At 34.3% G+C, this 16,442-nt stretch overlaps 1 protein-coding gene and 1 long non-coding RNA gene across 2 annotated transcripts in view; one reads left to right on the top strand and one right to left on the bottom strand.

Annotated features, from left to right (window-relative positions):
* LOC126975343 (alkaline phosphatase-like) overlaps positions 1-16,442 on the top strand; it is a 124,970-nt gene that overhangs the window by 92,970 nt on the left and 15,558 nt on the right. Inside the window, exons 5-6 of the mRNA XM_050823189.1 lie at positions 6,255-6,429; positions 11,616-11,794. Of these exons, the coding sequence (XP_050679146.1) occupies positions 6,255-6,429; positions 11,616-11,794 (354 nt within the window). The remainder of the gene's footprint in view (positions 1-6,254; positions 6,430-11,615; positions 11,795-16,442) is intronic.
* Positions 1,120-16,233, bottom strand: LOC126975373 (uncharacterized). Its single transcript, XR_007731711.1, has 3 exons — positions 16,195-16,233; positions 15,730-15,793; positions 1,120-1,260 (listed from the first exon to the last, which is right to left on the bottom strand). It is a non-coding gene; the product is annotated as an uncharacterized LOC126975373 (long non-coding RNA).

Raw genomic sequence — 16,442 nt, 5'->3', positions numbered from 1 at the left:
AGCTTCCTCACTGGGCGCAACATACAGGTCGTTATCGACGGTTGTTGCTCGAATCCCAAGCCCGTGAACGCTGGAGTGCCCCAAGGCTGTGTACTATCTCCCACGCTGTTTCTTCTGCATATCAATGATATGTTGGACACCGCCAACATGCATTGCTATGCAGACGACAGCACTGGTGATGCCGTATACACGGGCCATGCAGGTGTCTCTCGGGAAAACGTCGACCAGTGCCGGGAGAAACATGTGTCTTCTATCGAGTCCTCTCTCGAGAAGGTCGCGGAATGGGGTAAGTTGAATCTTATCCAATTTAACCCCCAGAAGACTCAAGTTTGCGCGTTTACCACTAAAAAAACCCCATTTGCCGTATCACCGCTCTTCGAGAACACTTCCCTTAAAGCCTCGCCTAGTATCGGAATACTGGGTCTCGAAATCTCGAGCAATTGCCAATTCCGTGGCCATCTGGAGGGCAAAGCCAAACTGGCTTCAAAGAAACTGGGCGTCATAAATAGAGCACGGCAATACTTCAAGCCGGCCCACATTCTAGCGCTCTACAAAGCGCAGGTCCGGCCTCACATGGAGTATTGCTGTCATCTCTGGTCTGGCGCACCCCAGTATCAGCTCGATCCATTTGACCGCGTGCAACGCAGAGCAGCTCGAATTGTCGGGGACCCAGTACTCTGTGAACGACTGGATCACTTGGCGTTGCGTAGAGACGTCGCTTCATTGTGTGTCTTCTACCGCATTTATCACGGGGAGTGTTCCGAAGAGCTGTTCAACCTGATTCCTGCCGCCGAATTTCACCTTCGCACGACACGCCACAAGTTACGATATCATCCCCACCATCTGGATGTGTGGCGGTCCTCCACAGTGCGGTTTTTAAGGAGCTTTCTTCCTCGTACCACGAAGCTGTGGAATGAGCTTCCTTGTGTGGTGTTTCCGGGACGATACGACATGGGTACCTTCAAGAAAAGCGCGTACACCTTCCTTAAAGGCCGGCAACGCTCTTGTGATTCCTCTGGTGTTGCAGGAGAGTGTGGGCGGCGGTGATCACTTAACACCAGGTGACCCGTACGCTCGTTTGTCCTCCTATTCCATAAAAAAAAAAAAGTCAAGGAAGGAAGGAAAATTATTTGCTACTTGTAAAGTTATTTATGCCCGTAAACTGGATGCGACCTTTTTTAAAGTATAAGATGGAATTTGGGAGTAAAAAATAAAACACCATGACTTGCACTTTCCTTTCGGACACGCCAACACCATAACCTGGAAGGGAAAAGTAGAGGGATAAGTATAAGCCGGCAGTATAAGGCCTTAAGCGGCCCACCAATATAGATGTTATATATCTTTTGGGGCGTCAGGGAAAACTATCAGTGAATCTTTCGCGCACAATAATTTGACTTTCTAATTTTCTAAAATAAATGATATTCTAATAAACATTATTTAACCAAATTATGTAAATAATATTTTACTGAATTGGCAGTATTTTTTTGTTACTCCAAAGAAGTATAACTTCTTACGTAGACAAAAGTACACACTTTTTTGTTCAATTTATTAAATACGATACTGTTGAAAATATGTAACATAAAATGGTCCTTTGAAGAGAGTTTATTTTTAAATACCTCATTTTATAATTTAAATGACACGCTAAAATGTGCTTCGAACTAGCTTCTAACCTAAACACATCGTTAGAGAATTCCACCAAAGTGGTGATTCATTTGATTTCGTTTTCTACCCTCATTATATAAACAATGTTATTCTAAGATATTATAACACTTTTCGATCATGTGAATATACCTAAATTTCAACTTTAATTGATATAATTTCTATTTGTACGAAACATATACACATAGCTTAAGGAATCGGTTTAATAACCCAGTCATCTTTTATCATAATACAAAGGGAACACGTGTGACACGAACCTTAATTAAAGTTTATATACTGCCTTATCTTAAGTAGCGCTTTGGATTAACGTCGTTTCATGTTTGAGCCAAGCAGTGAGCTTATTAAATTATATGTTATATTTAAAGCTGTATTTTGGCAAACCAAATAATAGGCGTTAAAGTATAAAAGTGCCATTTAGAACTGAAATTTAAATATTTATTATAAGTTAAAATATATATATTATTTAGACGAAGTATTTACTCTCACACGAAAAACATTCCGATGAAAATAGGCAAGGTTTATTACTGTAGTGTGCGTGAGAGATACGTTTTACACTCGCGATTTGTATGACACTTTCTGTCAGTGTGCGTGAATTGATCAAACTAAACCTTCGACCAATGTTATATTATAGTATTAAAAGAGGCCTTGGACCTCAATTTCTTTCGACTTTTTCACAGCTGTCTAAATAGATGTATAAAATATAATCCAAGCTTTTGCGGTAGAACTCAGTGATGTTAACCAGTAATGTCATATTAGGGGTTAAAGTATTATCCTATTGTCGTTTTGTACTGATAAATTAAAACAATTTCTGTATAGGAAAATATATCAATTAATCGAAGTATTTACCCTCATTACACAGTCTAAATAAAAAACAACTATGTTTTTTTTATGGAAAATGAGGACAAACGAGCGTACGGGTCAACTGTTGTTAAGTGATCACCTCCACCCACATTCTCTTGCAACACCAGAGGAATCACAGGAGCGTTGCCGGCCTTTAAGGAAGGTGTACGCGCTTTTTCTTAGGTACCCATGTCAAATCGTCCCGGAAACACCGTACAAGGAAGATCATTCCACAGCTTTGTAGTACGTGGAGGAAAGCTCCTTAAAAACCGCACTGTGGAGGACCGCCACACATCCAGATGGTGGGGATGATATCCTAACTTGTGGCGTGTCGTGCGAAGGTGGAATTCGGCGGCAGGAATCAGGTGAAACAGCTCATCGGAACACACCCTGTGATAAATGCGGTACAGGACACACAATGTAACGATGTCTCTACCCAACGCCAAGTGATCCAGCCGTTCACAGAGCACCCACCCCGATAATTCGAGCTGCTCTGCGTTGCACGCGGTCAAATGGATTGGGCTGATACTGGGGTGCGCCAGACCTATGTCTATGTCAGCGCTATATCTTTAAAAAGAACTCGCTTACACGTTTGGCTAAGGCGGAATGTGACACTTTTCGTGCGTACAGCCGGCTTTTAACGATTTAAAAGACATAAGATACAAGTCATAAGATGTATTCATACTTCTTATCATTCTACTCGGTTGGGTCGAGTTAGTAAGTCTTTTGTTGGGCGATGTATATGCTTCTACAATATGATCCCAGAAAATGTACAACACAAATGTGTTACGAAATTTAAAAGAATTGTTAAAAAACGTTTGTGTGGAAAAGGTTATTATAGCATAAACGATTTTCTTAATGACACCACGGACTGGGATTAAAGCGAACACCCTCAGGCTCTTTTATTATAAATGTTTATTGTACGATATTACATTGTAATCCATATTTTATATAAAAAAAAATCCCGCTGAGTTTCTTGCGCCCATTCTTCTCTGTCGGTCTGAGGCAGTCTGTTTTGAATGGGTGGTAGATTTTGACGTTCAATAAGTGATTATAAATCCTATTTTGAATAAAAATATTTGAATTTGAATTCACATGAAATAATGCTTAATAAAAACTGTTTTATAAGTTTTGATCAAGCTCCCAAAGTTACGATAAATGATAAGCAAATTACTTGCCGTTCAGTTTAATCTTGTAACTAAAATAATTATGCTATTCAGCGGCGATCTTGTTGAATAAATAATCATATCCACGTCAGCTATGACGAGAAATTGCTATTTATTTATTGAAAGCTTTGTAAATTCAATATTGGCTCCTTTATCTAACGCTCCACTACACACTCGATGTTGATTTATGAAACTTTACAGAAAATAGATGAATGATGCAGACTGAATGAATGCAATGTTAATAATATTTGAGTTGATTAATCTAGATTTAACTAGAGAAACTTGTATATTAAACATACAAGTTGTTTATCTACTTAATTAAGGCATCACTAAATCATATAAATGAGCTAATTATAAATTAACAACATTAGTTATATAAAATATTTGTATACTCTTGGCATCTTCGTAATAACACAGTATTTGTGTAATAGAATTATTTAATAGTTTTATTGGACAAATAAAGAATTATTATTATTATTATTTACGAGCAATATCCAAACCGTAATATAAATCAAATTGACATAAAGTTATATCTGAGAATATACCAAGAATATGCACAAATAGATATTATGCTTACGACTGGCAAAGAGGATTATTTAATAATAATTATTGTAAATACTACGTAATAAGATGCGGAACTGCCTCAGTAAAAATTTAAAGTTTACTATGAAACGTGCAGTCATTTGAGATAAGTTTGAAATAGCCGTATTCGCTTTTTTCTTAGAGAGTTTCACTAGGCTGATGATTGGTTTATTCGTACGTATAACCTTTCCCGCGTTTGTTTGCAAGGCTGAGTGACATTCTGACAGCTTCAGAATCACATTATCGTTGTATTGACAGTGTTGTCAGCGATATAGTCAACATTTTGCATATTCTTGGCTTATTCTCAGGTTTTCAAGTTTATTTGTAAGGCCGATACAGTTTAGCGTTTTTCAAAGAGTTGTAGGCAATTTCTAAGAGTACCGAAAGACCTTGTCCGATTAGTGCCCGAGTGTATAGCAATGCTATTTTTGTTATTAGTTCCGGTTTGAAGGATGTGGGAGCCTGTTTGATCAGTTACACGAGACATTTAATATTTTTCTCATTACAGGATTTTTGTACACTAGTATAATTGTGTACCTTCTATCACATTTATGACGGGAAGTGTTCTGAAGTGCTGTTTGATCTGATTCTTCCGCCATATACTACTTTCGCACTACATGCCACGAATTAGGATATCATCCCCAATATCTGAATGTATAGCGTTCGTCTACAGTGCGGTTTTCAAGAAACTTTCTTCCTCGTACAAACTATGGAATGCGAATTTCTTATGTGATGCTTCCAGGACAATACGACATGGGTACCTTGAATAAAAGCGCTATGTGATTACTGCTCATTTGTTCTCCTCTTCAATAAAAAACAATTGATATATGACAGAATGGCACTGGACTCTAAATATATATGACTACGTAAAAGTTACGACTTACTAAGTGATGATTTATTGCGCAGAGTTGAGGGACATAGATGAGTGTACATTGTTGAAAGTACAATCACAATATAACTTACATCTGCTATTAAAGCCAAAATAGCGAATACCAAATGTAATCAGTACCTAAATGTCGATAGGTAGGCCGTCGTAGAAGTTATAGGACCGAACTATCTACTGGGAGGGCGAAAATAATATGTTTGTAACTCATTCGAACCAGTTTTTTATGAGGGGCACTTTGTAACCAAAGGAGATAAAAGACTCAACGTGCTTATTTAGAGTTACTTTGTAACCGTAAATGTAAATTTTCTGTACCTTTTTTATATCAAAGAAATTAACATCTTAACTGTTGCTTTTCAATATATTCTTGATAATGTATTGTATGTACATACGCATATAAGTGAATTAAAGAAAATTGTGTGAAAAATGTTAGCAAAAGGAACAGACAAACTTATAATGCCTACTACTTGACTAAGTTCAGTTTACAACAATATCCCAGAAAATGGTATTACGAAATTCAAAGGAAATGTTAAAAATCTTTGTGTGGTATAGGTTACTATTACATTTTTTTTTTGTAATATTGACACACTTTTACACAAATTATCTTGCCCCAAACTAGGCATAGCCTGTACTATGGGTACAAGACAACGATATATTTAATACAATATACTTACTTAAACATACATAAATACATATAAACATCCATATTCATCATATAAATGATTGCACCTACCGGGATTCGAACCCGGGACCTCTAGCTTAGAAGTCAGGGTCACTAACCATTCGGCTATATATATTTAATATGACGGGTCGTCAATGACTTTAATAATGACACCAACGTATGTGAATGGAGCGACCGCCCTTAGGCTCTTTAAAATAATAATTTTATTGTACGATATTACACTGTAACCATATTTATATGAAAAAGAAGAAGACCGTTGAGTTTCTTACCCCCGTTCTTCTCAGGCCTAAGGCATACTTTTTGGAATGGCTAGTTTTTGACTTTTAATAAGTGACATCATATCCTATTTTGAATAAAAATATAAATTTGAATCTACGGAAGTAATTTAAAAGTAAACGAATTAATTCTGTGCATTATTTATATGAGATTTGTTTTCTTGTAGACGTACAACGTGGATGCTCAAACAGGCGAGTCTTCAGCATGTGCCACTGCCCTTCTCTGTGGGGTGAAGGCAAGATACGAGACGTTGGGATTAGATGCTGGTGGTCGATTCAACAATTGCGCTTCCGCAATCAATTCTAAAGTGACGTCATTGATTGATTGGGCGCATGAAGCTGGTAATGTATAATCTTATAAGGATCTTTTGACCTGAAAGTAAACTTTTGCAAGATGTAGCAAAATATATAGATGGATATGTATAAGGACTTTATTAGTTAAGAGTATATATATATAGTTATTTTCGCGCTAGTTCTATTGTCTTGGCATTAACCTGATGGTAATGAATTCGGGTAAGTCAGCTAGAAATTGCGCAAGAGCGCAAAAAGAAAAGAATGCTGAGAGAGTTTCTTACGCTGCTTCTATGGCTTATAATATAAACCAGCCTTTACAATTTCATTAACGGACAGTCTCAAACACATAATTAAGCTGATTATTTTGATGAATTTCTTTGTTCGTAATTTATTTTGTAAGTATTATAATATAGTAAATTGAATCTATTTTGAGTTTTATAATGTTGTCATTTCCATTATATTATTGTAAATATCCAAATCGTGTTCTATACACATACAATGATATCATTCGCAGTCTGATAGCGGAACGGCAAAAGTGTGCTTAAAGACAATGTGAACAATAAAACAAACAAACAAACAAATTTTCTCCTTAGTCATGTATCAACTATGACTGCCCGTATCGGGTTCTAAGTTCAACACTCGTAACCTAACTCGTAAACTGAATAAAGGGTTTACATTGCTGTTTATTAGCCAATAATAATTAAAACATCTAGAGTAAATGCGGCAATGTATAGATATAGCATTCAAAGCTTATTCTGCAGTAACTTGTAGCATATTCCATATTGTCGCGTGGCAACGCTTCGACGTACCGAGAGTTGTCAAGTTGTCTCTCTCAGAGCGCCATTTGTTTCCGAAGCGGTAATAGCATCTAGAATATTCGAAATGACATCAAAAAGAATTGTAAAGGCATCAATTTTATATATTATAAGTTGATATTATGTTTCGTTTAATATTAATGCTTCTTAAGAAAGCAAAATATTTATTTTAAGGCAATAGCTTTGTTTGTTATATAAGTGCAATTGTTTGCCTTGTGAGTCTTTCCAGATATCTAAGTTCGTAACGTTTTGAGTGATTTCTTGGTCTAAGTTAACGTAAATTAATGAATTAATGCTCGCTTTCAAAATCATGGGATTGTAAGCAATTTCCCATATCTTTCTATATTTTGATCGCCTCTCGTTTACTAGTCAGAATGCCAGGGTTAAACTTAAGAGCTTAAAATATTTATTTTTTTCATTTTACAGTTACAAATATAAAATATATTATTCAAAACTTTTCGTATCGATATGACAACTGGACTGTTTGTCATTTATTTCGATCAAATATGTGGGCATAAAAGTTGTATGAAAATCCGCGGACTTTAAGCGGCTTAGCTCAACATTACACTTTGACGGATAACAAACTGGCCAGTAACAATTTATATTAAACTTATGTGACAGCCTTGAAAATATTTTTCAATGGCTGTCGAAATATAATTCAAATAGCTGTTTGTGCTCAAGTTTTTAAATGCATATTTTCAATTTATTTGCTAAAATAATAATATATTGTTTTAAGTTTTCTCCTAGAAGTAGTATATAGCAATATGAGGCACTTGGGAGAATGTATATGATATGTATGAGAAATAGTATTTATCATAATTTAAAATAAGAATAAATTTGAAAGTATTTATTTACACTTCAACAACAAATTCACTCACACAATATCTATATATATCTATAATAGCGACAGAGTATTATATAGACATCACCAAACAAAGTTAATAAATGAACCAGACATCTAACGGAATGAATAACGAGAGATGGAAAATAAAAGAAGTTTGACAGAAATAAATTAAGATGTAAGTAATTTAAAGAAGTCTTTAAAAAAGATAAGAACATTAAAGCGCGGACTAGTAAAAAAAGAAGGACTCCACGCGTGATATTAGCAAGTGAAGCACCTTAATGCTAGTGTGTGTGCGGTTACGGGATATACCAGTTACACAATTTTTTCTCCCTTAAATAAACATAAATCCACAAATACTTTTATATTATTGTTTTTATACTTTTTCGCAATGCACGACGGTATTTTTAAAATAGTTTGTTGCGACGCAATCTGATCTGTCACTGACGATGTCAAATCTCATAATGGCGGCCGATCGGCTTGTATTAGTGTAAGTGTATGCGTGGGGCTATGTATTTACACGTTTACCGGCTTGTTTTGGTGCCTCACTGTTATGTTAGGTGACACGGAGTCCTTATTTTTTTACTCGTCCGTGCATTAAAGAAAGAAAGCGGTTTTATGTCAACTGAAGTTACTAAAATTCAATGAAAGAGCGAAATCAAGAGTCTAGAGAGATATTGAAAATATACATATAGCATGTTAGATTGACATCTTATTTTAAAATTGAACTTTGAAATCCATGAAGCAACGCAAAAATTGCATTTCCGTATAACTGAAGGATAATATATTGGAATTGAGCCCATACGAAACCAAGCAATCTGTCTGAAACTAAAGTAGTGTCACTGTGATAATACATTTGGTTAGAGGAGTGCCACCAAACGATTTGTGGAAACGATAGATTTCGATAACGATCTGAGTTCAGAATATATCGTTTTACAAATGGGATCGCATTTCGCCTGGGCCTAGATATTTCTTTCACATCTATTTTATGTTGAGTTTCTAGTTTATTATAAATATTAATGCAAGTGTTGAGTATTAAGGGGTATAAAAACACTAATGTGGGTTTATCACATGAGTGTTTTAATATCTAACTATCAACAGTTGCATACAAGACTTTATCTAAACCCATAATATAATCTCTAAAAGATTCTGAAAGTTAGCTTACTGATAACATGAAAACAGCCAGTCCTACTAGCAACCCAATATCATCCATTACTGATTATATACAAATAAACTATTTTTAGCAGTAATTTACATTTTGTGTAGGGCAATTATTAAAATTCACTTGAATATTATGTTCTTTTGCAGCGCTTAAAATATCCGGCGGTGTGCTGTCAAAACTTGAATTGCTCATTTTTTCAAGAAAAATGGCGGGGATTCGAATAATCTACTTTTTTTTACGGCGCGCAAAGTTCTGGTAGCGTAGAACGCGCGTAAACGAAAGTGTTCTTTTTTTGAAATTCATACATATACCACGCATCGAGCAATAAGAATGTGGCTGTCTGTTGAAACTCTTTGCGCATGAAGGGATCGAAAAATATATTAATATAACATAAACATTACAGCACTCGTTTGGATGATGTAATGGTTATTAGGACATTGGGTGTTTTAATGTTGGCAATAAGATAACTGTTTCAGAATCTAATCTAGAATAGAGGATTTAAAGCATGGATGTAGATAATAGTATAATTGATAACGAGTGCGGAAAGTCTGTCATTGCAAAGAGTTCCGACAAATGTCTACCCGAGCCAAGGCGCAGCCGAAGGTGAGGGTTGACAGTCGGAACAAGTTGCAATGACGGTTCCGCACGTGTACTGGACAAGTTGTCCAGTATTTTTAATACAGTTGCGAAAAAATTAAACAATTTAATAAAATAATAAAAACACAATAAACTCAACTAACTAATCATTTAGTTCTCATAAAAGTTATAAGAAGTGAAACCTAACCTACCCTAACTCATTGAATAAAACCATTAAAACTGATATTGAAACAAATAAATAGCGTCTTTTTAGAAATATTTGCATGAATCATAAAAACTGCTATGATTTTTTTTTGTAAAACACATTATTTTGACAGTTGGGAAAGAGAACGCACGAGTGCGGAAAAGGTAAAGAAAAAGCTCGAGTATGTAATAGCCCACATCCGATCGAATGCTAACTAGCCCACGTCCCTGTAATAAACCACTTTTTGAGCAACTGTATAAAAAATATTTACAACATGTTATTTGGTTGTTACTAAGACTAATGTAAATTTACAGAATGACACATTTAAGTCTCATACTAATAATAGTAATTTATTATAAATTTATATTTCAAAATTTCAAATCAAATCGTTTAATTATTGCTATTTAGGTGAAGTTTTACAAATTAATTGTGACTGACTTAAGTCTTCGAAATTATTGTTGAATTCTGATCTATTTAAACTTCATAAACCAGCCTTTTCAATTTTGATCTATTAACGGACAGTCTCAAACACATAATTAAGCTGATTATTGTGTTTATTTGCTTTGAATCTTTTATGGGTTTTTAGTGTTGTCATTTCCATTATATGATTATAACTAACCCAATGGCATTCTATACACATATATATCATTCGTAGTCTGATGGCGGAACGGCAAAAGTGTGCTTAAAGATAATATAAGCACACTTTTCGCATTAGTCGTCTATCAACTGTCAAACTTCAACACTTCTAACCTAAACTGAATAAATGGTTTACATTGCTGCTTATTGGCCAATAATAATTAAAACAACTAGATTAAATGCGGCAATGTATAGATATAGCAGTCGAAGTTTATTCTGGTGTTACTTATGGCATATTCCATATTGTAGCGTAGCAACGCTTCGACGTACACCACGAGAGTTGTCAAGTTTTATGTCGTGCAGCAACGTACATGACGAGAGTTATCAAACTTCAAGGCATTCATAATTTCAACAACTCCATCAGCAATACTCGTAGCTCAGTGGAAAAGTGTTTACTTCAGACGATGTAGACCCGGGTTTGATACACCTACCAGTGTATGGAATTTTTTGGGTTTTGTAAAGTTACTGGAAATTTCTAGTAAGTTCAGGATCAAATCGAACAGAGAAAAAAGGGTGGAAAATGTGTGAGCAGGATAAAAATAGTTAAAAGTAATTTCTAGTACAATTTAAATTTATAGATAGGGATTATATTATGGGAGAATCATTGTGAAAATAGAACAGATCCGGGGGTATATAAGCCGTACTAAGCGAGGCCTACGGCAGTTCTAGTTCACACTCAAAAGTGAAAAGGGAAAAGAAGTAAGAGAAGAAGAAGTGGTGAAAAGTGGAAAGTGATTAAGAAAAAAGAAGAAGAAGAAGAAAGAAAAGAACTAGTGTTCGGTGCGGTGTGATCTATTGAAGGTACCGCCATCGACAAGAGGATCAGCGGCAGACCGGTGAAGTGCAAGTTTTAAAAGTGAACGCAAATAAAGACTCGTTCCTTTAAGCGGAGTTATTATTTCCAATTCCTAACCCACTCTCGTGTCAATATTTCCACTTATGTGTGATTTGTCTATATGCATAGAATGTCAATGAAATAACCTATTGATTTTTTGACAGGTAAATCTAGTGGAATAGTAACAACAGCTAGAATAACGCACGCCACACCAGCCGCATTATACGCTCATGCACCATCTCGGTATTGGGAAGACGACAGTCGTGTTCCACCAACCGTGAGACGCGACTGTAAAGATATCGCCATGCAACTGGTTGAAAACGAGCCTGGCCGAAATATCAATGTAAGACGGTACAATATTATTGAATATAGTAAAATTTGTTAGGTATTATTAAGATCATAAGCACCTTTATTAATGCAAGCTATAAACTGAAATTAAAGTTTATACTTTTAAATTGAATAAAAGATTTTGACGTACAGTGAATGATCTTATCACCGCTCCGTTAAGTATGTAGAGTAATTAATATTTTTTTTATCATAAGAGGAAAATAATTCTAAATTATTTATATGAACAAACCTTAGAGCATAATACGCCTACATACACTGTGCTAGCTATGAAAACGTCGAAAAAAATTTATAGAAAAAATAGAGGTTGACTGTTAACCTATATTTTGAGCAATGCACTCACATTAACACAATGTGACATAAAACGTGAATATAAGAAGTAGCTTGTCACGCACCCTAAAGTAATAAACCGCCTTAGCAAGAGGCTCTATATAGACGTATAAATTATCTAAGGGACAAAGTATAAATGATCATAAATAAGTCCTTATATCCTATTATTTTTTTCTTTATGAGTTATTTTATGTGTTAATTCCGTTAAGAATTGTTAGTCCACGTGCAGAATGCACCTTAAGCCCAACCGCGCGTCTTAAAATTATGGTTTTCCTCAAAATAATAATGTCTTAATTCAATAAATTATTCGATAAATTTAATTTATTGAAATACTCATAACAGTTTCTTCCGAAATCGGGAAGTTCCATATGTCACTAGATTTTTCAGATAGATCAAAATCGGAAGTGCTATACGGCACAGCACGCCCTGACCAAGTTCTGGCCCTCATTTGGTTTATAAGGTGTTTTTTTTTTTGCATGGTCTTATAGCTTGTTTCAATAGCATTCATATACATTCACTCAAATCATCCTAATTATAAGCAATCTATTAATAAACGTAAAATAATACGCATTGAAATCGCTGCGCGCGCGAAATCGCGCCTATCTAAAGCATACCGCGGCGCGGGGCACTTGCCAATATTACGAAGGGATAAATTTTATAGGATTGGAGTATAATTAACCTTGTGTCATACCTAATGACAAGGGACTTTAGCCGCCCACGATTTCCTGCAAAACTACAAGAGTATTATACTGAGAAAACTTCAACAGCCAAAAATAGCATCACTATTTAAAAGTACCACCGTTAGTCGATGGATTTATGACCCAATTTGCTGATAATTCTTTTAAAATCATAAAAACAGTAAAGTTGGTATAAAGTTATACCTGAAAATAAACCAAGAATATGCAAAATGTTTTCCAGTATAGAGATTTTGGTTATGATTGGTTTATTCGAACCACAGAACAGTTTAAATGACTTTTAACTGTTCTGTGATTCGAATCACTTCGAATGTATAAAGTTTCACGTGTCTATATGCACGGCTGCCTGACGTTTGGAAAACTTCAAAATTATCATTGTATTAACAGTGTTGACAGCAATATATTCAACATTCGTGGAAAACAATTCAACTAATGTTTTTCCACGAACAACCAAACTGGGTATTTCCAAGTCAGTACGACATATTATGTACTAAAGACTGACGGCCGTTTTCAATAACGTATCTCTAATTACGGATACATTGCTATCACCGTTTAATGACAAGATCTTATCTATTCATAGTTATGTCCAATATAGTTATAGTCCAATGCTTTATGTTGATAGGTTATTGAAATGTAAGTAAGCGTAAAAGGATAGATTTATCTACTTCTAGTAAGTTAAACTAAGGTTAGGTTATTGAAAGCGGCCGTAAATGTTATCGTGACCAACCTTAATGTTATTATCCTACAGTTATAAAAAAGAAGTAGCTTGAAATTTGCTTACACATACTGTTATTTTATTACACACACATAACATATGGTATAAAGTTATAGAAAAACATGCCAATAAAGTCGTTACTCTGAAAGAACGTCACGTGTTCAGATTAGGTACAAAATTGGAAATCGAGTTTGTGTATAGTCACACGAATGGCACGGAGATTTGTGTTTGAGATATGAGTGAAATGATGAAATGATCATGATTCAAATAATACGAATACGACACAATCTGTCGAATCCTGTTCAGTGCTAGATATCTATGTGGTAATTAATGCTTTAAATAATTAATAATTACTTACAAGTGAAAGATTTCTCTGTGACAATTGAATAGGACATGTTTATTCATGTGAAAATCTGTGAGACAATGGAGGATTGATAAAGGATTAATCAAGAACACATCAACAATTTTAAACAATAGATATATTGTAGTAAACGAGGTTGGACCTTTCCTTGGAGATTATATTTGAATTTTAATCAACCTTTAAAGTTTATTTCTATATAATTCTGATACATTATTCGTTATTTACGACCGCTTATCAATTTTTCGTGTTGATATAACTTTATTTATATTTCATTTGTTTCCAGGAGCCAATATAACCGATTTTTGGTAATATAACCAAAAACGAAATACGAAGTTTCGATTAACGGATCGTACAGGTTCCTATTACGAAAGTGTTTCGGATCCGAAGATCGATACGAAGTTCACGATAATGCATTATGTCTTTCGTTTACGTTAGTACCAAATTCATTTGACATGTACTTTTTCTGGTGGTTCCGAAACGTAATCCGTCCGCACTATTCGGATCCGAAGTACTTTTTGGTAATAGGATTTAATTCGAAGTTCGTCGTTGTTTCGTTTCGGACCGAAACCAGCTTTCGCTTTGTTAATAAAACACTCCTCACTCTCTGTCTCTACCACCTCTGTGTCTATCAGAACGACGGGTGCATTAGAAGGAATATTAATACAATTTGTTCAATATATTATCTGCAAGAAGTTTATTTAATTCAGAGATTATATTTACTGCTTTCAAAAACCTTTACATAGATATTCTTAACACTAACTTATAACTTATAACTTTCTTCTTTTATATTGTCAACTAATTGATCTAAATTTTACAACTTGGATCACTTTCTATGACAATTCATTTTTATGATAAACAAGATCTGAAACGATATCTAACATAGGTCATGTTCAATTTTCAGATTTACTTAATGGGGGTGATTAATCTTTATCTTTGTATTTTACGACTTGTGCTTACTTTATGAGTAGATAATGATAGCCTCTGAAACTGTTTCCCTGCTTTTTTATAAAATTAAAAGAATCCCTTAAGTACTTGTATTTTTAAAGTTTGATAAATAAATTCATATTTTAGTTTGTGCAAATCTGCTTTTCTTTAATTGTGAAATAAACATTAAAGGTAGAACCTTCAAATTCAAATTCAATTTCATATTAATATTCAAAATAGGATATGAAATCACTCATTGAAATTAAAAAGTCTTCTGTTATCAAACGTTGCTTAACATCTAGACGTATAAATTATCGAAGGGTAGATTCAGGAAAATTAATTGTATATTTGATAATACGAGGCACTAAATCATAATTTCCTATTACCTATTTTTTGCAGTTTAGCCACAAGTTCTCCGTCTGTCTAAACCTATCTCTTGAAAAATTCTTGCTTTCGGCAACGCTTCTACGCTCCTTTTGTGTCCAAACTAATGGGGATGAAATATCCACCATTGATGGCCCGAACACTTGTTTGAACCTCGCTTATACCTCTACATAGAATATATTATATATTCAACATAATGTAATGTTAAAGAAAGAAAGAAAAAAACATTCATTTAGACTGGCACTCGGGCCCTCGGGGACTGCCGCGGTGAAGCTATTGCATAGCATTTTTTATCAACTTATGCAATTATAATTATTTATTTATTTTATTTATGCAGTATTTTTTTTTAATAAAATTAATTAAAAAAAAAGCAAACGGGAACTGAGTAAAATTTAACTTGCAAGATCAGATTACAGACAGCCAACGGGACAGGTGAAACTAAATAAAAATGCTTGTCATAATTATAAAAATTAAAAAAACGTGATAAAAAAAAATAAAGAAATTAAAAAAATATCAAGATTTACCACAGGCTCGAACCTGGGACCTTCTGCACAACAAGCATATGTGATAACCGCTGTTCCACGGCAACTGTAAATGTGTGCCGAAATATCTATATACATCTAGTAAGTAAGTGTTAGGTTATTTTCGTTACAGAATTTCTGGATTCGGTCCCCACGCTCAAGGCCCGCGATAGAAGCTATGCAATAGCTTAAAAATAACAAAAATGAAACAACTCAAAAATATGAAAATATAAAAATGTGTGATGTTTATAAAACGAGCCACTCAGCATATTGTGTTCCAACTCAAATGTGTTGCAATGCTGATCTTTAAGGGCGACACCTCGCTTGAATTAAATTATTAATATATAAAACTCGAACAAACATACAGATTATAAGCAGTAATTACAATTAGAACAAAATAATATTAATAATAAATTGAAACAAATATTAAAATGAGATAAAAAAATAAAAAGTCTTGTCACTTCTAACTTTAAATAACGTTGGATCTGAGTCATGAATACATTTCGTAGCAAACTGCAAATCAAATCAAATCAAATCAAAACAATTTATTGAAAGTAGGTATATAAAAAACACTTTTCCACGTCATAAATACAATAGAATAATTTAATACATTATCGTAAAAATATAAATGTTACAATCTGAATGTTACAGTCTATACTAATATATAAAGCTGCAGTGTTTGTTTGAACAAGCTAATCTCTGGTACTACTGGTCCG

This window comes from Leptidea sinapis, chromosome 35 (genome assembly GCF_905404315.1).
Source record: "Leptidea sinapis chromosome 35, ilLepSina1.1, whole genome shotgun sequence".
NCBI classification, from domain to species: Eukaryota; Metazoa; Arthropoda; class Insecta; order Lepidoptera; family Pieridae; genus Leptidea; species Leptidea sinapis.
The sequence above is the reverse complement of the archived record's forward strand: the minus strand, read 5'-3'. Positions and strand labels throughout refer to the sequence as shown.